The sequence below is a fragment of the Heptranchias perlo genome, chromosome 6, assembly GCF_035084215.1.
Source record: "Heptranchias perlo isolate sHepPer1 chromosome 6, sHepPer1.hap1, whole genome shotgun sequence".
Taxonomy (NCBI): domain Eukaryota; kingdom Metazoa; phylum Chordata; class Chondrichthyes; order Hexanchiformes; family Hexanchidae; genus Heptranchias; species Heptranchias perlo.
This window is the reverse complement of record NC_090330.1, coordinates 109,891,271-109,914,617: the sequence shown is the minus strand read 5'-3', so window position 1 is coordinate 109,914,617 and position 23,347 is coordinate 109,891,271. Positions and strand designations below refer to the sequence as shown.

Here is a 23,347-nt window from a genome sequence, read left to right as displayed (position 1 = left end):
GTTAAATTGTTCAACCTTTTAACCAACCTTTGATCAAAGTCCATAGGTTTACCTTGCACCTACAAAAAGAACATTCAAAGAGTCTCTCAGAACGGAATCAGCTTTGGGTCTGGTAAGGGCTATAGTTACATATTTGATGTGAATTAATTTTGGACAGAGATATTGCCTGCATTTAACTGTCAGTTGCTTACGCTGTAACGTAAATAGTTTCTTCGACTCTCCTGTGTCTGTTTTTATTTGTTTTTGCATCGTTAATAAGTCTCTTGTTTTACGTTGCTGTTCAAATATTGACTACAATCATATAATTGTCGGGTTTAATTGAATAAGTAGGTAAATAACTTTTCATTACAAATTCTAATGTGTCCGTGCATTTTCATAATTTAAGCAAAGTAAGTCATCCAAACAGCTTGAAACTCCGAGTGAATCCCGGGTGTTCTATCGATTTTGTCCCAGTGACAGATCACACTCCTGCTTCAATGGGTCTGTGCATTTCCTTTAAAATAATTTTAAAACTAATTTAACCCGACACCTTTGATTTAAATACTGTAACTTACTACTGAAATAATAGATTGCAGAGAGGGTGATCACCAAAAATAGAACACATCTCTAATCAGCTTAGGTAATAGTTGTGTGGGTTATAGCACTGAGTAAGAGATCCGCACACTTTTTAACACACCTTCGTGTGTCAGCCATGGCTCAGTGGGTCACACTCTCGCCTCTGAGTTAGAAGGTTGTGGGTTCGGGTCCCGCTCCAGAGATTTTTGAGCACAAAATCTCGGCTGACACTCCTGAGGGAGTGCTGCACTGTCGGAGGTGCCGTCTTTCAGATGAGACGTTAAAGTGAGGCCCCGTCTGCCCCCCTCAGGTGGATGTAAAAGATCCCATGGTGCTATTTCGAAGAAGAGCAGGGGAATTTTCCCCGGTGTCTTGGCCAATATTTATCCCTCAACCAACATCAGGTTATCTGGTCGTTACGTTATTGCTGATTGTGGGATCTTGCTGTGCAGAAATTGGCTTCCGTGTTTCCCACATCACAACAGTGACTACACTTCAAAAGTACTTAATTGGCTGTAAAGCGCTTTGGGACATCCTGAGGCCATGAAAGGCGCCATACGTAGTAAAACGTCCCAAGGCGCTTCACAGGAGCGATTATCAAACAAAATTTGACACCGAGCCACAGAAGGAGATATTAGGACAGGCGACCAAAAGCTTGGTCAAAGAGGTAGGTTTTAAGGAGCGTCTTAAAGGAGGAGAGAGAGGTGGAGAGGTTTAGGGAGGGAATTCCAGAGCTTAAGGTCCAGGCAGCTGAAGGCACGGCCGCCAATGGTGGAGCGAAGAAAATCGGGGATGCGCAAGAGGCCAGAATCGGAGGAGCGCAGAGATCTCGGAGGGTTGTAGGAGCTGGAGGGGGTTACAGAGATAGGGAGGGGCGAGGGCCATGGAGGGATTTGTAAACAAGGATGAGAATTCTAAAATCGAAGCATTGCCGGACCGGGAGCCGATGTAGGTCAGCGAGCACAGAGACGATGGGTGAACGGGACTTGGTGGGAGCTAGGATACGGGCAGCAGAGTTTTGGATGAGCTCAAGTTTACCCTGTGTACGACCTGGGCTCGAATCCAGCCCAGTACACAGCCCACAATGGTCCTACTTGAAGTGAACTGGGCCGATTTCCCACTGTGTAATTAAACTGACAGTGGGTCCAACTGGATACAGTCACTCGGTCTTCACATTGGGTAATCATTGTACACAAAACCAAGTTAATCATGACGGAAAGTTCACCAAAGCTGTTATTGCTCGTCAGTGAATAACAGAAGTGACTGTCAGCAGAATTCTTGTGCATGTGTTGGGTGTAACATTAAAGGAGCTGATCTTCACTCCAAATCATGTCACACTAATAAATGCGTGAGGAATATTGCTGTGTAATGCAAAGTCTCAGCTCTTCAAACAAGTCGGGCAAATGTTAAACTCATCTCATGCCATCATGGAATCTTACAGCACAGAAGGAGGAGGCCATTCGGCCCATCGTGCCTGTGCCGGCTCTTTGAAAGAGCTATCCACTTAGTCCCACTCCCCCCTGCTCTTTCCCCATAGCCCTGCAAATTTTTCCTTTTCAAGCATTTATCCAATTCCCCTTTTGAAAGTTACTATTGAATCTGCTTCCACTGCCCTTTCAGGCAGCGCGTTCCAGATCATCACAACTCGCTGTGTAAATAAAATTCTCCGTATCTCGTCTGGTTCTTTTGCCAATTACCTTAAATCTGTGCCGACCGACCTGCCAGTCTCCTGGAAAATCCCTCCTTTGGGGGGTGAGATTTGTTTGACCTGAAAACAGAGCTTTGCTGTGGAGTATCACACACACTGTGGCTTTGCTTCAGTCCTGTTGATATAATCTAGAGTTCAGAGTTGTTCAGTTTACATAGTTTACATCGGTAATTCCCATCGTAAATGTGGACACAGGAATTTATAATGGAAATAAAAGTTGACCGGAAGTGGGCGCAGACATAGAGGGACCGACAACCTCCAGGATGAGATTCCGAAGGTTATACCGGGAATGTTTTGGACAGTGACCTCCCGAGTTTGGGGGGGTGGGGAGGGGAACTCGGTGGGAGGGCGCCTCCTTTGCGTAGGACCCGTGCCTCTCAGCTGCTCCGTGTCGCTGTTAAAATGACGCGCGGTGAGAATTCCCTCGTGGATTCTCTCCCTCCATCGCCAGAGGTTTGGCGGAAACGCTCGTAAACGGGGTTTCTGCTGAAGTCACAGCCCCTGAGCGGGAGAATCCCCGATGATTTAATATCTAGCGTCACATATTAAAGACCTTGGGGCAGACTTTCCCGCATCTACCCAGATACTCTGGGTCTCAACCTGAATTGGGAATTCCCAACTTGGCCTTGTAAGGGCCGGAGTCTCTGCCTGCCCTATATAAGGCCAGTGATGTAGAGGGGATGGGGCCAAGGACAGGGACATCCTAGGCTAGAAGTTCCTGCTTCAATGACCCTTAGGGACCAGGTGTAGGAACCCTCACCAAGTCCCATTCACCCATCACCCCTGTGCTCGCTGACCTACATTGGCTCTCGATCCGGCAATGCCTTGAATTTAAAATTCTCATCCTTGTGTTCAAATCTCTCCCCATCTCTGTAACCTCCTCCAGCCCTAGAAGCCTCCGAGATCTTCTCCGCGATCCTCCAATTCTGGCCTCTTGCGCGTCCCCGATTTTCTTCGCTCCACCATTGGCGGCCGTGCCTTCAGCTGCCTAGGCCCTAAGCTCTGGAATTCCCTCCCTAAACCTCTCCGCCTCTCTCTCCTCCTTTTAAGACGCTCCTTAAAACCTCCCTCTTTGACCAAGCTTTCGGTCACCTGTCCTAATTTCTCCTTATGTGGCTCGGTGTCAAATTTTGTTTGATAATCGCTCCTGCGAAGCGCCTTGGGACATTTCACTACAGTAAAGGCGCTATATAAATGCAGGTTATTGTTGTTGGAGACTGGAGACGAGGAGTCAAGATGGGGTCGAGTGGGCCCCACTTGGGGAAGGAAGGGTGGGATCCAGGCGAGGGAAGGAGCCGGGGTGGGGGGAAGGTCCAAGCGAGGCAAGGGAAACTGGAATCCCAACAATGGCAACTTTTCTCTTCCTAAAATTTCAGTACTGACCCCCTTACACAGGGGACGGAGAGGGTGTGCAGTTTCCAGCTGAGTGGCACGGCCACCGATTGACCGCGCACAAGCAAAGTGCCCTCCCGCTGACCCCCATGAACTCTGGAAGAACATTCCGGGCTTAACCTCTGGAATCTCATGCAGCACTTTTTCTCAATTTTTACTTTAATTATAAATTGCTGTGTGAACATTTATTATGGGAAGTGGTGTCAACTTAAAGGCCACTTCCCTGTTCTGGTTCCTGTTATGTGTCACGTTGTCTCAGAGTCCTTTTCAGTCAGAAGGTCTGTGGTTTCAGGCCACACTCTGGTCAAAAAAGTAAAAGCCCACGGGATCCGAGGGAAAGTGGCAAGTTGGATCCAAAATTGGCTCAGTGGCAGGAAGCAAAGGGTCATGGTCGACGGGTGTTTTTGCGACTGGAAGGCTGCTTCCAGTGGGGCCCCGCAGGGTTCAGTACTCGGTCCCTTGCTTTTTGTGGTATATATTAATGATTTGGACTTGAATGTGGGGGGGCTTGATCAAGAAGTCTGCAGACGATACAAAAATTGGCCGTGTGGTTGATTGTAAGGAGGAAAGCTGTAGACTGCAGGAAGATATCAATGGGCTGGTCAGGTGGGCAGAAAAGTGGCAAATGGAATTCAATCCAGAGAAGTGTGAGGTAATGCATTTGGGGAGGGCAAACAAGGCAAGGGAATACACAATGAATGGGAGGATACTGAGAGGTGTAGAGGAAGTGAGGGACCTTGGAGTGCATGTCCACAGATCCCTGAAGGTAGCAGGACAGGTAGATAAGGTGGTTAAGAAGGCATATGGGATACTTTCCTTTATTTCCCGAGGCATAGAATATAAGAGCAGGGAGGTTATGCTAGAACTGTATAAAACACTAGTTAGGCCACAGCTTGAGTACTGCGTCATTTATCATTTTAGGTCACTGAATCGCCAAACGATGGCAGCTGAATTTCAGCCTCGAGTTTGCAAACTATCCAAGAAGGAAGGAGAGAGCTTCGGTTTCTTCTTGAGGATAGAGAAAGATATAAAGGGCCACCTGATCCGTTCTGTGGTGAAGGGAGGTCCTGCCGACCAGGTTGGTCTGAGAGACGGCGATCGAGTCCTCAGGGTCAACGGGGCTTTTGTGGATAGTGATGAGCACCATGAGGTAAGGGCTGCACATGTTACATTGAGTCCACAGCACAGAAACAGGCCATTCGGCCCAACATGCCGGTGTTTATGCTCCACACGAGCCTCCTCCCTCCCGACCTCATCTCACCCTATCAGCATAACCTTCTATTCCTTTCTCCCTCATGTGTTTATCGAGCTTCCCCTTAAATATATCGATGCTATTCACCTCAACTACTCCTTGTGGTAGCGAGTTCTGCATTCTAATCACTCTCTAAATGAAATTTCACTTGAATTCCATGTTAGATTTGTTAGTGACTGTCTTATATTTATGGCCACTAGTTTTGGTCTCCCCCACGAGTGGAAACATTTTTTCTACGTCTACCCTTTCGTTATCTTAACGACCTCTATCAGGTCACCCCTCAACCTTCTCTTTTCTAGAGAAAAGAGCCCCAATCTGTACAGGCTTTCCTGATAAGTATATCCTTTCAGTTCTGGCATCATCCTTGTGAATCTTTTTTGCACCTTCTCCAATGCCTCTATATCCTTTTTATAATATGGAGACCAGAACTGTTCACAGTGCTCAAAGTGTGGCCTAACCGAGGTTCTATACAAGTTTAAATTAATTTCTTTGCTTTTCAATTCTATCCCTCTAGAAATGGACCCCAGTGCTTGATTTACCTTTTTTATGGCCTTATTAACCTGCGTCGCTACTTTTAATGATTTGTGTATCTGTACCCCCAGATTCCTTTGCGCCTCTATCCATTTAGACTCTTATTATCCAAGGAATATGTGGCCTCCTTATTCTTCCAACCAAAATGCACCACTTCACACTTACCTATATTGAAATTCATTTGCCAATTACACGCCCATTCTGCAAGTCTATTAATGTCCCCTTGCATTTTGATGCATTTTTTCTTTGTATTAACTACACCCCCAATTTGGTGTTGTCCGCAAATTTTGAAATTGTACTTGTGTTGGATCTGACAGCTGATCCCATAATCCTTTCCCTCACCGCAACGGTCGTTATGGAAACCATTTTTGGATTGTATTGGGAACCCCACTGTTAGTCTGGAATGGGGACAGTCTTTATCATCCCTGAGAAGAGAAGTGTAGTCCCCACAAAGTACTTACATGGCTTTATAAATTGAGGTATAGAGTACAAAAGCAAGGAAGTTATGTTAAACCCTTTGTAACACACTGGTTAGGCCCCAGCTGGAGAATTGTGTTCAGTTCTGGGCACCACACTTTAGGAAGGATGTCCAGGCCTTGGAGAGGATGCAGAGGAGATTTACTAGAATGGTACCAGGGATGAGGGACTTCAGTTACGTGGAGAGACTGGAGAAGCTGGGATTGTTCTCCTTAAAGCAGAGAAGGTTAAGGGGAGATTTGAAAATCATGAGGGGTTTTGATAGAGTAAATAGGGAGAAACTGTTTCCAGTGGCAGGAGGGTCGGTAACCAGAGGACACAGATTAAAAATAATTGGTAAAAGAACCAGAGGTGAGATGAGGAGAATTTTTTTTTACACTGCGAGTTGTTATGATCTGGAATGCACTGCCTGAAAGGGCGGTGGAAACAGATTCAATCATAACTTTCAAAAGGGAATTGGATAAATACTTGAAGGGGAAAATTTTGCAGGGCTATGGGGAAAGAGCAGGGGGAGTGGGACTAATTGGATAGCTCTTTCAAAGACCCGGCACAGACACGATGGGCCGACCGACTTCAGTGTAATAGAAAACTGTGCGAGGTATAAAAGGAGCTGCTGATTTGCCATCAGCTGTCAATGACCAATTTCAGCCCCACTGTCTTGTAGAGAGAGCTAATGTCTCCACCCTCCATCCTCTGTCACTCTGTGTTTCAGGTGGTAGATCTGATTAAAAAGTATGGAAATTCAGTCACCCTTCTGGTATTGGATGACACCTCTTATGTAAATGCCAAGATGCAAGGCATTAATCTATCTCAACTTAGCAGCCCCAATCCCATGCCAACCCAGCCTGTGATGAACGGAGTCAGTGGAAAAACACCACAGCCAAAACTGTGCTACCTGGTGAAAGAGCCTTGTGGCTTCGGATTTTCACTGAAGTCCATTCAGGGTAAGGCTTTAAAATATTTTTGTGTCAATTGATTGATCAATGCTTCTGATTGTAAATTGATTGATCAATGCTTCTGATTGTAAATTGATTGATCAATGCTTCTGATTGTAAATTGATTGATCAATGCTTCTGATTGTAAATTGATTGATCAATGCTTCTGATTGTAAATAGATTGATCAATGCTTCTCATTGTAAAAGTCTACTTACACACTAGATTCTGGTTATCATCGACCCATAGCACATGGGTAAATGAGGAAGATTAGATTGTAATGAAAAGTCTGCAACATTTCTACCTCAAGGAGAAAGTTCGATATGTTGAATAAATATTTCCCTTTATGATTATTAAATCTCCGTATTGCCTAAAGTTTATAAACCTGTCCGAAACTCGAAAAGAAAAGGGGTCGCTGGAAAAGATTACGCTCATTAGGAGATTTATTATACTTAATCAGGCCGACCCCTGCCAGGAAAATGAGCTGTTTTTCTGATTTGTTAAACACCTTGCCTAAAAGTTTTAAGGGACTTGCAGTGATTATTATCTGAGGACTGAAGTTAAGTACAGTCCCCACTGCTTATAGCGGGTGTGTTAGTGCGATTGAGATTTGCCCACTATACCGATATAACACTGGTAGCACTATTACAGTGACCAACAACAATGTCGTAGACCACCAGTGAATAAATAAGACTGCAAGCAATGCAACTGGCTGCATTTAAACTGCAGTCAGTGCTTATTGCAAACTGTAACCCCACACCACTTATAGGGGCTTAGAAGGGTTTAAGTATACAAGAGGTAACTGAACATTAATGAGGTGCTATTTATTTATGTTTGTTCTTGCACCTTAACCAGATGTTTCTGCCTGAAATATACGGAGCACTTAAGACGCTATAACCGGTAACTTTGAAATTGACGTTAATGCAAATGGATAATGTTTATCGCTTTTTTGTCCGATTTAAGCCACTGCCCGTTTTAAAGGTGGGCGTTTCAAGAGGTGGGGACTGTATCATTTTACAGGGTTAGTTTTTAAAATGTGCGGGAGTGCATGTTGGGAAATGACGACTCTCCACCCACTTGGGGAGCGAGCTCATGATTTCCTACCATTGCACACTCGAGGAGCTTGAGTCTGTCCAACTCACCCCGATATCTTCTGATGTTAGCGCTTACTCAAACCCTCCTTTTTTGCAGGAGTCGCTGGTCTGTACATGACCGAGATTTCTCCATCCGGCGCTGCCTCCAATGCTGGTGTGCAACTCAATGACAGAATGGTTGAACTGAACGGAGAAAATGTTGAAAATTTTACTCATGATCAAATGGTGACTAAGGTACTTGATGTGGATATCATCTGGACCCATTCTCCGTGTGTAACTCACGATATGGTGAAATGTCCGCAGAGCATCCAATTCAGTAATTCAGGCAGCTCCGGGCTGCTTTTTCTACGCAATATTTGATTACATTTTCAGGTGCACTCAGTGAAGCCATGGCAATGGGAACTGCCAATGTCTCTGGGACAATGGAGGAGATGCAGTTCTCCTCAGAAGTTGGGGTTAAGGCACATTATGGGGTAGAGTGGAAGGAGTTTTGGTTCGTGTGGTAAACTCTTTACGAAACAAAAAACGGTCCCCTCATGTGGCACAAAACACTTACTATTGGACCCTGAGCTGAGCTTCTGACCCCATATCCGCTCCATCACCGAGACTGCCACAACATCGCCCGTCTCCGCCCCCTGCCTCAGCTCATCTGCTGCTGAAACCCTCATCCATGCCTTTGTTACCTCTAGACTCGATTATTCCAATGCTCTCCTGGCCGACCTCCTACCTTGCACCCTCTTTAAACTTGAGCTCATCCATAACTCTGCTGCCAAGTCCCGTTCACCCATCACCCCCTGTGCTCACTGGCTCCTGGTCCAGAAACGTTTCGATTTTAAAATTCTCATCGTTGTTATCAAATCCCTCCATGGCCTCGTTCCTCCCTTTCTCTGTAACCTCCTCCAGCCCTACAACCCTCCCAGATCTCTGCGCCCCTCCAATTTTGGCTTCCTGCGAATCCCCGATTTCCTTTGCTCTGCCATTGGCGGCCGTGCCTTCAGCTGCCTCGGCCCTAAGCTCTGGAATTCCCTCCCTAAACCTCTCCGCCTCTCTCTCCCCCTTTAAAACTCTCCTTAATACCTACCTCTTTGACCAAGCCCTGTCCTAATATCGCGTGTGGCTCGGTGTCAAATTTTGTCAGATAATCGCTCCCGTGAAACTCCTTGTGACGTTTTACTGCATTAAAGGTGCTATATAAATGCAAGTTGTTGTTGTTGTATAAAATTTAGGCAGCTCCTGATGTTAGCACTGGTTGTTTGCATTTATTCATCGAAAGGACAAGATTTCTCTGAGCGCTGCATGTAGCGACATCGTAAACGTAATCATAAGGAACAGTTTACGATCTCACTACAATTAGCGTAGTGAGGAAGTCTGCCCTCGGTGGCTAAGTACAGTCATGATGTGGAGATGCCGGTGATGGACTGGGGTGGACAAATGTAAGGAATCTTACAACACCAGGTTATAGTCCAACAGTTTTATTTGAAAATCACAAGCTTTCGGAGGCTTTCTCCTTCGTCAGGTGAGTGTGTGATTCCTTGAAGGTTACCGCATATATAGTCAGAGAACAATGCCTGGTGATTACAGATAATCTATCTGTTTTTAATACAACTGGTCATTCTCTCTCTTTCTCTTCCTTTCGGATGTTTCTCTCTCTCTCTCTCTCTCTGTCTTTGGGTTCGGACCGTTTGTATATTCAGTAGTCCTGTATGTACTGTCTCTCTCTCTGATTGCCTTGACAACGGGCAGTTGGAAAGATTATCTGTAATCACCAGGCATTATTCTCTGACTATAAATGCGGTAACCTTCAAGGAATCACACACTCACCTGACGAAGGAGAAAGCCTCCGAAAGCTTGTGATTTTCAAATAAAACTGTTGGATTATAACCTGGTGTTGTAAGACTCCTTACATAAGTACAGTCATACGCTGAGAATAATTGGAGAAAAGGCTCCTTCAGTTTATAGGAACAGGACTGCAAGAGACCATTTCTGTTTCCTCTCGCTGGTCCCTGAGGAGAACAAACAATCATCTTCCTTTCCAGAAGGTGCTGGCTCATGGACCCCATAACTCTCAGGACTGAAGCTAGACCCTGCCCCATTCTCCTGTTCTATCTTTCGGTTCAGATGTTAAAGCCCTGACTACCTGCACGGTGCATGTAAAAGATCCTGTCCTGCTGTATAAAGAGCAATCCTGGACAACACTCTTGCCTTAAACAACGCCGCCAAATATAAAACAGATTTACTAGTCAATTATCTCATTTGCCATTTGTGGGATCTTACTGTGTGCAAGTTGGCTGCTACATTTGCTGACAGAACAACAGTGGCTGGCTTTCAAAATTAATTCACTGGTTTGAGCACGCCACATAAATGCAAATGTTTTCTTTCTTAATCATTGCTACTGGCTAAAGTCTATCTATCCTCTTTGGTGAAATAAGATTTCTGATCTTTTCTTTAACCGTTTTGAATGTTTACAGATGAAAGCATCGGGAAACAATATTGTGCTGCTGCTGGTTGACGAGGCCTCGGATAAATACTTCAAAAGCAAAATGATTAAGGTGGTGGCATCAATGGCGAGTGTGAAAGGGCTGCCTCACAAACCAAGGATAGCGGAGATAACCAAAGGACCTGAGGGCTACGGTTTCTACCTGAGGGTCGAACAAGGACGCCAGGGTATTGTAAATGACAGCGTTATTTCTTAGGGCCTGATTTTCCGAGTGCGTGCTCCTGGTGCAGAGCCTCCCCCAGCGGGAGCGCGCATCAGGAAATCATGGGCGTGGCCTCCCCACCCTGGCCTTAAAGGGGGAAAAAAATAAACAGCGAGGGCCTCTGCTCCTATTCTTGCACCTGATTGCATCGTCCACTTGGGATAATATCCGCACTCCCGGTACGGAACCTCCCCCCTCTGGTGTGTGTATCTGAAAGTCGATCGCACGCCACGCATTACATTAATGATTAATGCCTTTGCTACCTCCAGACTCAACTATTCCAATGCTCTCCTGGCCGGCCTCCCATCTTCCATCTTCCGTAACCTTGAGCTCATCCAAAACTCTGCTTCCCGTATCCTAACTCGCACCAAGTCTCGTTCACCCATCACCCACTGTGCTCGCTGACCTACATTGGCTCCCGGTCCGGCAATGCCTCGATATTAAAATTCTCATCCTTGTGCTCAAAACACTCCATGGCCCTCTCCCCCTCCCTATCTCTGTAACCTCCTCCAGCCCTACAACCCTCCGAGATCTCTGCGCTCCTCCAATTCTGGCCTCTCGCGCATCCCCCATTTTAATCGCTTCACCATTGGCGGCCGTGCCTTCAGCTGCCTGGGCCCTAAGCTCTGGAATTCCCTCCCTAAACCTCTCCGCCTCTCTCCTCCTTTAGGATATTCCTTAAAACCTACCTATTTGACCAACCTTTTGGTCACCTGTCCTAATATCTCCTAATGTGGCTCGGTATCAAATTTAGCCTGATTACGCTCCTGTGAAGCGCCTTGGGGACATCTTAATACGTTAACGGTGCTGTATAAATGCAAGTTGTTGTTGTTATTGTTGTTAGTCTTGTCAAAGAGATTCCAGTGCCCTTTAAATATAATTATGGAAGTCTTTTATCCATAGCCAGCTGATAGAGGGGTTGATTTTACAAATGAGTGCAGAGTTGAGCAGCAAATTGTTTAAGCTTCGGCTGACATTTCATTTCGATGCCACGGGGAGACAGAACACGTTTCCTTTACCTTCTGGGATCTGCATTTGAACTCAAACCAAACTCAGAGGGCGTGGGCCTTCTCTCTCTGCGGGATGTAAAGGTCCTGCTCGAAAGGTCCCTTCCTAACAGCGCTGTGGGAGAACCTTCACCACACGGACTGCAGCGGTTCAAGAAGGCGGCTCATCACCACCTTCTCAAGGGCAATTAGGGATGGGCAATAAATGCCGGCCTCGCCAGCGACGCCCACATCCCATGAACGAATAATAAAAAAAAAATCATCTTTGGCCCGTCTCAACTCACCCACCAAAAGTGCCCTGAGCGTGCCACTATTTGGTAAGTTGGTAATCTTGCTCGAAAAGGACCCTGGCTAACTGGTGTGTGAAATGGAGAATAATCAGTGCTGCAGTAAAGGTTACAGTAAGTTGGTAAGATCGAGTTCAGGAACCTTATTCAACGCCTAATCGGTGTCTCCACCAAGCCCCTCGCTGTTCCCCCTGGCTGTAACTCCCAACTCCGTACCTTTAAGCCAGAGGACCAAAGACAACGGTAAAAGTGACCACAGAGCTGTCGGATTGTCGTAAAAACCCAACGGGTTCATTAATGTCATTCCTTTGTCAATGTCTAGGCCACTACATCAGGGAGATTGACCCAAACAGTCCAGCAGAAATATCCGGGCTAGTTGATGGTGATATTCTGGTTGCTGTGAATGGGGACAGCGTAGATCACCTAGATCATGAGTCCCTAGTTGATAAGATAAGGAAGTGCGGGAACAAGACCACATTCCTTGTTGTCGATAGTCCAACGCAGGAGCTTTACAAACAGGTGGGTGAGTAAACCAATATGGAGCCAAAGGCAAGCGAGCAAACCTATTGTAACCGATCTCAGTTACATTGGGAGTGGAATCCTGAATTGAGTTACTTTTCTGTTAATCCAGATTGAGCCTTTCTCTTAAGTCAGGACCGTATCAAACTGCAACTCCAGAACAGTGGGGATTTGCTTCACATTCACTGTACAATATATTTACCCAGAGCTCAGTACCACACTGTACAATGTATTTACCCAAGGTTAAGGGTCTATATTGCATCTGACAGTGATTATTTAGAATAATGATTTTCACGAGATTGGAAGTTTTGTTATTCCATTGTCAGTGGGGTATGTGTAGACTAATTGTCCTTCCCCCAGCTGCCAAGATGACTTTATTTGCCCGCAACCTGAACAATCACCCTTGAAACCTCCCAACAATTGATCACCAAACGATTGGATTGTAGCTGAATAAGATGAAGGTTAAATTAACGTGGAAAGTTGCAACATCTTCTTAATATCCAATCATAGGTTGGCATTTCTCCAATCTGCTACTGGAAGGAAGTACACGAAACGCATCCACCAGTGGAAATCGAGGAGTCGCGAGTCAGTCCGAGATTGGCCGACAGCCCTCAGCACAGTCCCAAACTGTGCCACCTCACAAAAAGCCACGAAGGATACGGCTTCATTCTCAACTCAGTCAAGGGAGTGCAAGGGCAGTTTATTAAACAGGTACAAATTCTCCAACACTTTGTGTGGGGGGAGAAAATAAGAACTTAAAATCACATCCAATTCCCTTTTGAAAGTTATTATTGAATCTACTTCCACCGCCCTTTCAGGCAGCGCATTCCAGATCATCACAACTCGCTGTGTAGAAAATGTTCTCATTTCCCCCCTGGATTTATTGCCAATTATCTTAAATCTATGACCTCTGGTTATGGACCCTCCTGCCAATTTCTCCTTATTTACTCTATCAAAACCATTCATAATTTTGAACACGTCTATTAAATCTCCCCTTAATCTTCTTTGCTCCAAGGAGAACAATCCCAGCTTCTCCAGTCTCTCCACATAACTGAAGTCCCTCATCCCTGGTACCATTCTAGTAAATCTCCTCCGCACCCTCTCCGAGGCTTTGACATCCTTCCTGACGTACGGTGCCCAGAATTGGACACGACACTTAAAACTTGTGGGTGAGGGGATGAATTCCTCTGTGTACTTTGCGTAACAAAGTCATAAACCTGTACTGTCGGCCATCCGGGAGGAGATCACTTTCACAGAGTTGCTCTCCTGGAGTAGAGCCTCAGACAGGGAAGTGGAGCTCGGTGAGGGTTGGTGCCGTGTTGTCTGCAGATGGAACACGTGGTAACTGCAGTGCGGCGGCGGTGGAGGGGATGGGTAGTGAGTTCAGCGGGCACTGATCGAATGGACTGCCCTGTCCTGGATGGTGTCGAGCTTCTGGAGTAGTATTGGCTCGAGCACCCATCCAGGTGAGTATTCCTGACTTAAATCTTGTTGATGGTGGAGAGACATTGAGGGGGGGTCATGAGGTGAGCTGTTCGTCCCAGAGTACCCAACCTCTACCTTACCCTTGTGGCCACCTTGTTGATACGGCTAGTCCAGTTAAGCTTCTGGTCAACGGTGAACCCCCAGGACGTTGATGGTTGGGGGACTTGGCGCTGGTTGGAGGTCAGGGACAGGTGATTAATAAGTACCTTTCACACTCTCGGGCATCCCAAAGCGTTTCACAGCCAATGAATTACTACTGAACCGCATTTGTTAGTTAAATGCAAGGTGAACAATGGTGTTCTGCAGAGAGAAGTGGCAGGGTCGAAACATGGCTGGTGTGATTTGGATCAATTATGGTTTCCATGGTACCTAAAGGTCATGTCTGTAACCCTTCAGTTAATAATTAACTGTGAGGTCTCTCAATCAGAATCAATATCATTATATTATCGAGTTAAAGTTACAAGGGCTTGCTAAAAATAAAGACTCACAAAAGGTGATATACACAAGCCAAGATCCTAAATGTGTGTGTGGATGAGTGAGTCTGTTTGCATTTAAGGCCTGACATAGAATCATAGAATCTTACAGCACAGAAGGAGGCCATTCGGCCCATCATGCCTGTGCCAGCTCTTTGAAAGAGCTATCCAATTACCCTGCTCTTTCCCCATAGCCCTGCAAATATTTCCTTTTCAAGTATTTATCCAATTCCCTTTTGAAAGTTACTATTGAATCTGATTCCACCGCCCTTTCAGGCAGCGCATTCCAGGTCATCATAACTCGCCGTGTAAAAATATTTCTCCTCATCTTCCCCCAGGTTATGCAAGGAAGCCCAGCAGAAGAGTCAGGCCTGGAAGTGAATGACATACTGATTGAAGTCAATGGTGTGAACGTGGAGGAGGACACACATGAAGAATTGGTGGAGAAAATCAAGAACAGTGGGGATAAGCTGAGCGTGCTCGTGGTTGGAAAGGAAAGGTACGATCGCTTCAGGGCAAAGAAAACCCCGACCTCTCCGGCCGTAATCCCAGCGCCAACTCCTGAACCAGTTAATCCTCCCGTCAATACCGAAGAAGGAAGCAGCGCTGAGGAGCCAGCAGCTGACAGTCCTCCCCAGGAAAGAAGAGAGCAGGTAAATCACTCAACAACAACTTGCATTTATATAGCGCCTTTAACAAAGTGAGACGTCCCAAGGCGCTTCACAGGAGCGATTATCAGACAAAGATTGACACTGAGCCAAAGAGGGAGACATTAGGGCAGGTGACCAAACACTTGGACAAAGAGGTAGGGTTTAAGGAGCATCTTAAAGGAGGAGAGAGAGAGGTGGAGAGGTATAGGGGTGGGGGGGAATTCCAGAGCTTGGGACCTAGACAGCTGAAGGCACGGCCGCCAATGGTGTGGGGCTAAGGAAATTGGGGACGCACAAGAGGCCAGAGTTGGAGGAACGCAGAGATCTCGGAGGGCTGTAGGGATGGAGGAGATTACAGAGATAGGGAGGGGAGAGGGCCATGGAGGGATTTGAACATGACGATCAGAATTGTAAAATTCGAGGCGTTGCTGGACCGGGAGCCAATGCAGGTCAGCGAGCACAGGGAGTGTCGGAGGAACGGGACTTGGTGTGAGTCAGGATACTTAAAATTAAATTCTTTGTTATTATTTTACCAGGGCAAGTCATCCTCCTCACCGTCATCTGAAGAGGATACAGATGAAGACACACAAATGTAAAAAGATCTTAAAAAGAACGTACATTGAGAGCAACATAATTGCCTTTCAGCAGCTTTTAATAACTGCGATGATCTGCAGCATTTTACAACTTTTTATTGCTAATCAAACTTCATTCCACATTTAAGCAAATTTCCTACATAAGTGTTTCAATGTAATGATTATTATTCATATCTTTAACATTAAATCGTAGAATCTTATAGCACAGGAGGCCATTCGACCCATTGTGCCTGTGCTGGCTCTTTGAAAGAGCTATCCAATTAGTCCCACTCCCCATAGCCCTGCAATTTTCTCCCCTTCAGGTATTTATCCAATTCCCTTTTGAAAGTTATTATCGAATCTGCTCCCACCGCCCTTAGAGGGAGTGTATTCCAGATCATAACAACTCGCTGTGTAAAAGAAATTCTCATTTCCCCTCTGGTTCTTTTGCCAATTACCTAAAATCTGTGTCCTCTATCAAAACCCCTCATAATATTGAACACCTCTATTAAATCTCCCCTTAATCTTGTCTGCTCTAAGGAGAACAATCCCACAGAATGAAGCCGCTTCAAATGACTCCCCTTGAACAGAAGTCTGTAGCCAAGAAATTTAAGTGGGCAATATTATTTTAATGCAGGCATCAACCTGTAAATTTGAATTTAAACTCCTGGCCGCTGATATGAACTTTATTGTATATGAATGCATGTGAAATATAGGGATAGATTACCTGCAGTAGCACCTATATTGCAGAGCTCCGAGAGATAGGGGTGCTAACTGGAATATTGGGTGAAGAAGTTACGTACCAACATACGAATTAAGAGCAGGAGTAGGCCATTCGGCCCCTCAAGCCTGCTCTACCATTTGATAAGATCATGGCTGATCTGATTGTGACCTCAACCCTACTTAACCTTTGACTCCCTTGTTAATCAGGAATCTATCTAACTCAGCCTTAAAAATATTCAATGACCCTGCCTCCACCGCTCTCTGGGGAAGGGAGTTCCACAGACTCACCTCTGAGAGAAAACATTTCTCCTCATCTCTATTAAATGGGAGACATCCTTATTTTTAAACTGTGGCCCCTAGTTCTAGTCTCTCCCACAAGGGGAAACATCCTCTCAGCACCTACCCCTTCAAGTCCCCTCAGGATCTTATATGTTTCAATAAGATCATCTCTCATTCTTCTAAACTCCAGTGTATACAGGCCCAACTTGTCCAACCTTTCCTCATAAGATAACCCCCTCATCCCAGGAATCAGTCGAGTGAACCTTCTCTGAACCGCCTCTAAAGCAATTATGTCCTTTCTTAAATAAGGAGACCAAAACTGCACACAGTATTCTAGATGTGGTCTCACCAATGCCCTGTACAACTGTAGTAAAACATCTCTCTACTTTTATATTCCATTCCCCTTGCAATAAATGACAACATTCCATTTGCCACTTGATTCCTAGCCTGCCAATAAAAAAAATTGCCACCCCGTCCCCTCTCTCAATGATACAATCTCCTGGGAGAGATAAAAGAAAACAATGACCAATTTTGGAAAATCCCTGGGAAATTCTGGTCCGATCCCTTGCGTTAATCTATCAGGGGTCCAGCAGATCACTGCAACTCATGAATCAGCCTCTATTGCCAACTACTATTACAACTTGCATTTATATAGCGCCTTTACCGTAGCAAAAAACATCCCAAGGCGTTTCGCAGGAACGTTACCAGACATAATTTGACACCGAAGGAGACATTAGGACAGGTTGGTGAAAGAGATAGGTTTTAAGGAGCGTCTTAAAGGAGGATAGAGAGCTGGAGAGGTTTAGGGAGGGAATTCCAGCGCTTAGGGCCCGGGCAGCTGAAAGCACCTTCTCCACGATTTACCATTTCTAACTCCCAGGAACTTGTCCATCTCCCTTTGGAAGGATTACAGGAAATCCTTCCTCACGACATGTTTCAGAGACACGTACTACAGGACGATGGCTCTCTGTGAAAAGAAACACTTTATAACATCAAGCCTAACTTGTTTCCTAAGTATTTTATACATATGCCCTCTGGTTCTCTTATCCATGTCAAGTAAGTTATCCAACCGGATAGAGTCTAATCCCCGTCATCATTTAAAAAAACCTTAGAACCACAGAAAAGATACAGCCCAGAAGGGGCCATTCGGCCCATCGTGTCCGCATCGACTCGAAGAATACCTTCAATAAGATCTCTTCTATGGGGGGGGGGGGGGGCTGGGTGCAAAACTGGCAGTAGTGGATCAGCCACCCATTATACAACCTGCCCGATTCTCCTCTCCGTCTTCAGATGAGACAGTAAACGGAGGCCCCGTTTACCCTCGCAGGAGGATGTAAAAGATCCCACGGCACTATTCGAAGAAGAGCAAGGGGAGTTCTCCCCGGTGTCCGGGTCAATATTTATCCCTCAATCAACATCACTAAAACAGATTATCTGGTCATTATCACATTGCTGTTTGTGGGATCTTGCTGTGCGCAAATTGGCTGCCGCGTTTCCTACATTACAACACTGACTACACTTCAAAAGTACTTCATTGATTGTAAAGTGATTTGGGACGTCCTTAGGTCATGAAAGGTGATATATAAATATACACGTCCTTCTTTCTTTCTTTATTCTACATAAATGCAAGTTCTTTCCATAATGATTTTTAGACTATGACCCACTGATCCTTCTCCTGTTCACTGGGTACTCCTGCCTGGAGTATCCCAGACTCCAAGTGCCTTTAACCACATTGAGGGACATTTCCCCCAACTTATCTAAATTGGCCTGTAGCCTACTTATTTGATCCGATTTCCCAACTCCCGAGTACACTTTTTGTTCAGTTTTTTGTCAGTGCTTCCTGACATCACCCCTGAACGGCCTGGCTCTAATTTTAAGGTTATGCCCCCTTGTTCTAGACTCCCCACCAGACAAAATACTTTCTCTCGATCTACCCTATCAAATCCTTTAATCATTTTAAACAGCTCAATTAGATCACTCCTTAATACTCGAGGGAATACAAGCCCAGTCTATGCAACCTGTCCTCATAATTTAACCTTTTAGCCCCGGTATCATTCTGGTGAACCTACGCTGCACCCCCTCCAAGGCCAGTATATCCTTCCTGAGGTGCGGTGCCCAGAACTGAACGTAGTATCTCGAGATGTGGTCTAACCAGAGCTTTATACACACTGTAGCATAACTACCACCCCTTTGTATTCCAGCCCCCTTGAGATAAAGAACTAATAAAATTGCCTCTCGTGTGTTCTGCTAGACAGCATACAAGAGAAACTGAAGATAAGTTTAGCTGTTTTTTTTTTCCTCATTAACACGACTGGTAAATGTTACAATTCTCCCTGCCACAATGAATAATAAAGTAATTCCCTTGTTGTACAAGAAATTAATTTTATACATGAATGTAACTGCAGCTTGTATCTTTAAAGCAGGCAGATGTGCAGTGAACTTTCATGAAACCATGCAGTAAATGCTGGGCTTTAGAAATCCTGAGGCAAACCGTCACGTGTTGGGAATGCATGTCGGGACTTTAGGAATATCTGGATGCACATTGGGGAATTTTTGATAGGTGATTCTGGTCCATCCAACTCTACCCCAGGAGCCAAGTACACAAATCATTTAAAGCTCATGGACAGATACGAAAATCAGTCAAAAAGGCTAATGGAATATTGGCCTATTATTTCAAGAGCCCTGGATTACGAAGGTGAGGAAGGGATGCTTCAGTTGTACAGAGCCTTGGTCAGACCCCATCTGGAGATACTGCGTTCAGTTCTGGGCACCGCACCTCAGGAAGGATATATTGGCCTTGGAGGGGGTGCAGCGCAGATTCACCAGAATCATACCAGGGCTAAAAGAGTTAAATTATGAGGGCAGGTTGCATAGACTAGGCTTGTATTCCCTCGAGTATAGACGATTGAGGGATGATCTAACGGAGATGCTTAAAATGTTAAGAGAATTCGATAGGGTAGATACAGAGGAACTATTTCCTCTGATGGGGGAATAGAGAACGAGGGGACGTAACCTTAAAATTAGAGCTAGGCCAATTAGGAGGGAAATCAGGAAGCACTTTTTCACACAAAGGGGAGTGGAAATCTGGAATCTCTGCCCCAAAAAGCTGTGGACGCTGGGGGTCAATTGAAGCTTTCAGGACTGAGGTTGATAGATTTTTGTTTGGTAAGGGTATCAAGGGATATGGATCGAAGTTTGCAGATGACATGAACCTCAGAAATGTAGTAAACAACGTGGAGGAAAGCAACAGACTTCCTGGACATAGACAGCCTGGTGAAATGGGCAGATACATGGCAGATGAAATTTAATGTAGAGAATTGTGAAGTGATGCATAAGAACATAAGAAATAGGAGCAGGAGTAGGCCATACGGCCCCTCGAGCCTGCTCCGCCATTCAATAAGATCATGGCTGATCTTCGACCTCAACTCCACTTTCCCGCCCAATCCCCACATCCCTCGATTCTCCTACAGTCCAAAAATCTATCAATCCCAGCCTTGAATATACTCAACGACTCAGCATCCACAACCCTCTGGGGTAGAGAATTCCAAAGATTCACAACCCTCTGAGTGAAGAAATTTCTTCTCATCTCAGTCCTAAATGGCCGACCCCTTGTCCTGAGACTCTGCTTCCTAGTTCAAGACTCTCCAGCCAGGGGAAGCAGCCTCTCAGCATCTACCCTGTCAAGCCCTCTCAGAATCTTATATGTTTCAATGAGATCATCTCTCATTCTTCTAAACTCCAGAGAGTATAGGCCCATTCTACTCAATCTCTCCTCATAGGACAATCCTTTCATACGAGGAATTAATCTAGTGAACCTTTGTTGCACCGCCTCTAAGGCAAGGAGGTTAAAATGCATTTTGGTAGAAAGAATGAGGAGAGGCAATATAAACTAAATGGTACAATTTTAAAGGGGGTGCAGGAACAGGGAGACCTGGAGGTGTATGTACACCAATCTTTGAAGGTGGCAGGACAAGTTGAGAAGGCTGTTAAAAAAGCATAGGGGATCCTGGGCTTTATTAATCGAGGAATAGAGTACAGAAGCAAGGAAGTTATGCTAAACCTTTACAAAACACTGGTTAGGCCTCAGCCTAAAGTGGGCACCACACACTTTAGGAAGGATGTCAAGGCCTTAGAGAGGGTGCAGAAGAGATTTACTAGAATGGTAACAGGGATGGGGGACTTCAGTTATGTGGAGAGATTGGAGAAGCTGGGGTTGTTCTCCTTAGAACAGAGGTTCAGGAGAGATTTGATAGAGGTGTTCAAAAATCATGAACGGTTTTGACAGAATAAATAAGGAGAAACTGTTTCCAGAGGCAGGAGGGTCGGGAACCAGAGGACACAGATTTAAGGTGATCGGCAAAAGAGCCAGAGGTGACATGAGGAAACATTTTTTTACGCAGTGATTTGTTATGATCTGGAATGCACTGCCTGAAAGGGCGGTGGAAGCAGATTCAATAATAACTTTCAAAAGGGAATTGAATAAATACTTGAACGAAAAAAATTACAGGGCTATGGGGAAAGAGCAGGGGAGTGGGACTAATTGGATAGATCTTTCAAAGAGCCGGCACAGACACGATGGGCCAAATGGTCTCCTCGTGTGCTGTACCTACGATGAAACTATGAGACAAAAAAAAAACTGCAAATGCTTGAAAATTGGAATAGAAACTGTAAGTGCTGGGAACACATGCATGTTAGTCAGGAACTGTACAGAGAGGAGAAGTTAATGTTTCCAAGAAACTCTTTTTCGAAACTGAAGGATTAGCAAGCGCTTTGAGAGGAACTGGAGGAAAAAAAATGGTAAAGGGAGAGAATACTGCAAACAGAAAGTTAATGGGCCGAAAGATTAGGTTAGGATTGGGGTTAGGGTTAAGGTTAGGATTCGGTTAATGGATAGTGTTAGGGTTATGGTTAGGGTTAGGATTCCGGTTAGGGGCAGGGTTAGGTTTGGGTTGGGGTCGGGGTCATGGGTAGGGTTAGGATTGGGGTTAGGGTTAAGGTTAGGATTGTGGTTAAGGTTTGTTTTGCTCTGAGTGGCTGTGTTTGTTGCAGTGAGTGTCTTATTTGATTGCACTGATTGAAATATATAAGGGGTGAAATTCAACCGTGCCCCCCACTATACTCCCCCCATCTGATTGTCCTCTCCATTGTTTTCCATGAAAAGGAAATTCGATGGGGTGTAAAATGGGGGCAGGGCAATCGGCTGCTACTTGTTTTGTGCCCCCCGCCAAAATTAAATTTGACCCCCTTTGTTTCCTCCTCTTAATTCAAATGAACTAAATTCAAATGATTTAGCACTAAATTCCCACTTTATTTACATTGCTTATTTAAAATTATTAAAACTAGATTAGTCAGATATCAAAAGCCTCAGTGTTCAGTTGACTTAAGGGCCAAAGACACAGAAATGGGTCATTTTACCTCATTACTAGTACTGTGTCCAATTTTGGGCACCACACTTTAGGAAGGATGTCAAGGTCCTGGAGAGGGTGCAGAGGAGATTTACCAGAATGGTACCAGGGATGAGGGACTTCAGTTATGTGGAGAGACTGGAGAAGCTGGGATTGTTCTCCTCAGAGCAGAGAAGGTTAAGGGAAGATATAATAGAGGTGTTCAAAACTTTGAAGGGTTTTGATAGAGTAAATGAGAAACTGTTTCCACTGGCAAGAGGGTCGGTAACCAGAGGGCACAGATTTAAAATAATTGGCCAAAAAGCCAAGGAGGAGATGACGAGAATATTTGTTTACGCAGCAAGTTATGATGATCTGGAATGCGCTGCCTGAAAGGGCGGTGGAAGCAGATTCAATAATAACTTTCAAAAGGGAATTGGATAAATACTTAAAAGGGAAAAATTTGCAGGGCTATGGGGAAAGAGCAGGTGAGTGGGACTAATTGGACAGCTCTTTCAAAGAGCTGGCACAGGCACAATGGACTGAATGGCCTCCATCTTTGCTGTATGATTCTATGATTATATTACAACTTTTGCCCAAATAAATCACAGAACCCATATCTCTGTGGAACACAACCAGCAATAACAGGGTTAAACCTTGAGATTCATGGCACACTTACAGCCAAATATGTTATTCACTCAAATAAAAAGAACTAAGTGCTGGAAATATACAGCAGATCCAATGGAACTTGTAAAGAGAAAAGACAAGTTAATATTTCAGGCGTTGACTAGATCTGATGAACAGTCTGCATCCAAGAGTCTTCTCTCCTTACAGATACTTTTGGACCAGTTGGGTATTTCCAGTATTTTGTGTTTTCATTTCAGATTGTCAGCATTTCCAGTTTCGTTTTTTATACTTTGTTTCCTACATCAGTTATGTGAGATTGATAAACAGGATTCTCCTATAATTGTAGACCTGCCCTTAAGGAACAACAGATATGGGCACATTTGACTTTGCAGCAGTTCCCAAGACTCATAGCTCATGAATACCGCTAAAGTTAAGAAAGGCTTTTATTTTTTGAATCAAGGTACAGTGAGTTCACCCAGTGCAAGTTAATTTTTATTCTATCATGGATTGAATTATCTTTTTGTAAACCATAATTTTTGTGTACTTGGGCTTATAGCTTTGTGCATGTTTTAAGATGAGACAATGGATATGATCAATCGACATGCATCACAGTTTATCTACTGTAGAATCATAGAATGATACAGCACAGGAGGCCATTCAGCCCATTGTGCCATGTGCCAGCTCTTTGCAAGAGCTATCC

At 44.9% G+C, this 23,347-nt stretch overlaps 1 protein-coding gene across 1 annotated transcript; it reads left to right on the top strand.

The window, feature by feature from the left end:
- Positions 1-15: 15 nt before the first annotated feature.
- Positions 16-22,903, top strand: pdzk1 (PDZ domain containing 1). Its single transcript, XM_067986616.1, has 9 exons — positions 16-112; positions 4,577-4,805; positions 6,628-6,859; positions 8,040-8,176; positions 10,411-10,606; positions 12,258-12,454; positions 12,965-13,165; positions 14,751-15,065; positions 15,599-22,903. Exons 2-9 carry the CDS (start codon positions 4,596-4,598, stop codon positions 15,656-15,658), a joined length of 1,548 nt encoding a protein of 515 aa, XP_067842717.1. The 5' UTR covers positions 16-112; positions 4,577-4,595; the 3' UTR covers positions 15,659-22,903.
- Positions 22,904-23,347: the final 444 nt, after the last annotated feature.

Coding starts and splice junctions, on each gene's coding strand:
- pdzk1 (XM_067986616.1), top strand. CDS start 4,596: ATGGCAGCTGAATTTCAGCCTCGAGTTTGCAAACTATCCAAGAAGGAA. Junction 4,806..6,627: donor ATAGTGATGAGCACCATGAG/GTAAGGGCTGCA, acceptor TCTGTGTTTCAG/GTGGTAGATCTGATTAAAAA. Junction 6,860..8,039: donor TTCACTGAAGTCCATTCAGG/GTAAGGCTTTAA, acceptor CCTTTTTTGCAG/GAGTCGCTGGTCTGTACATG.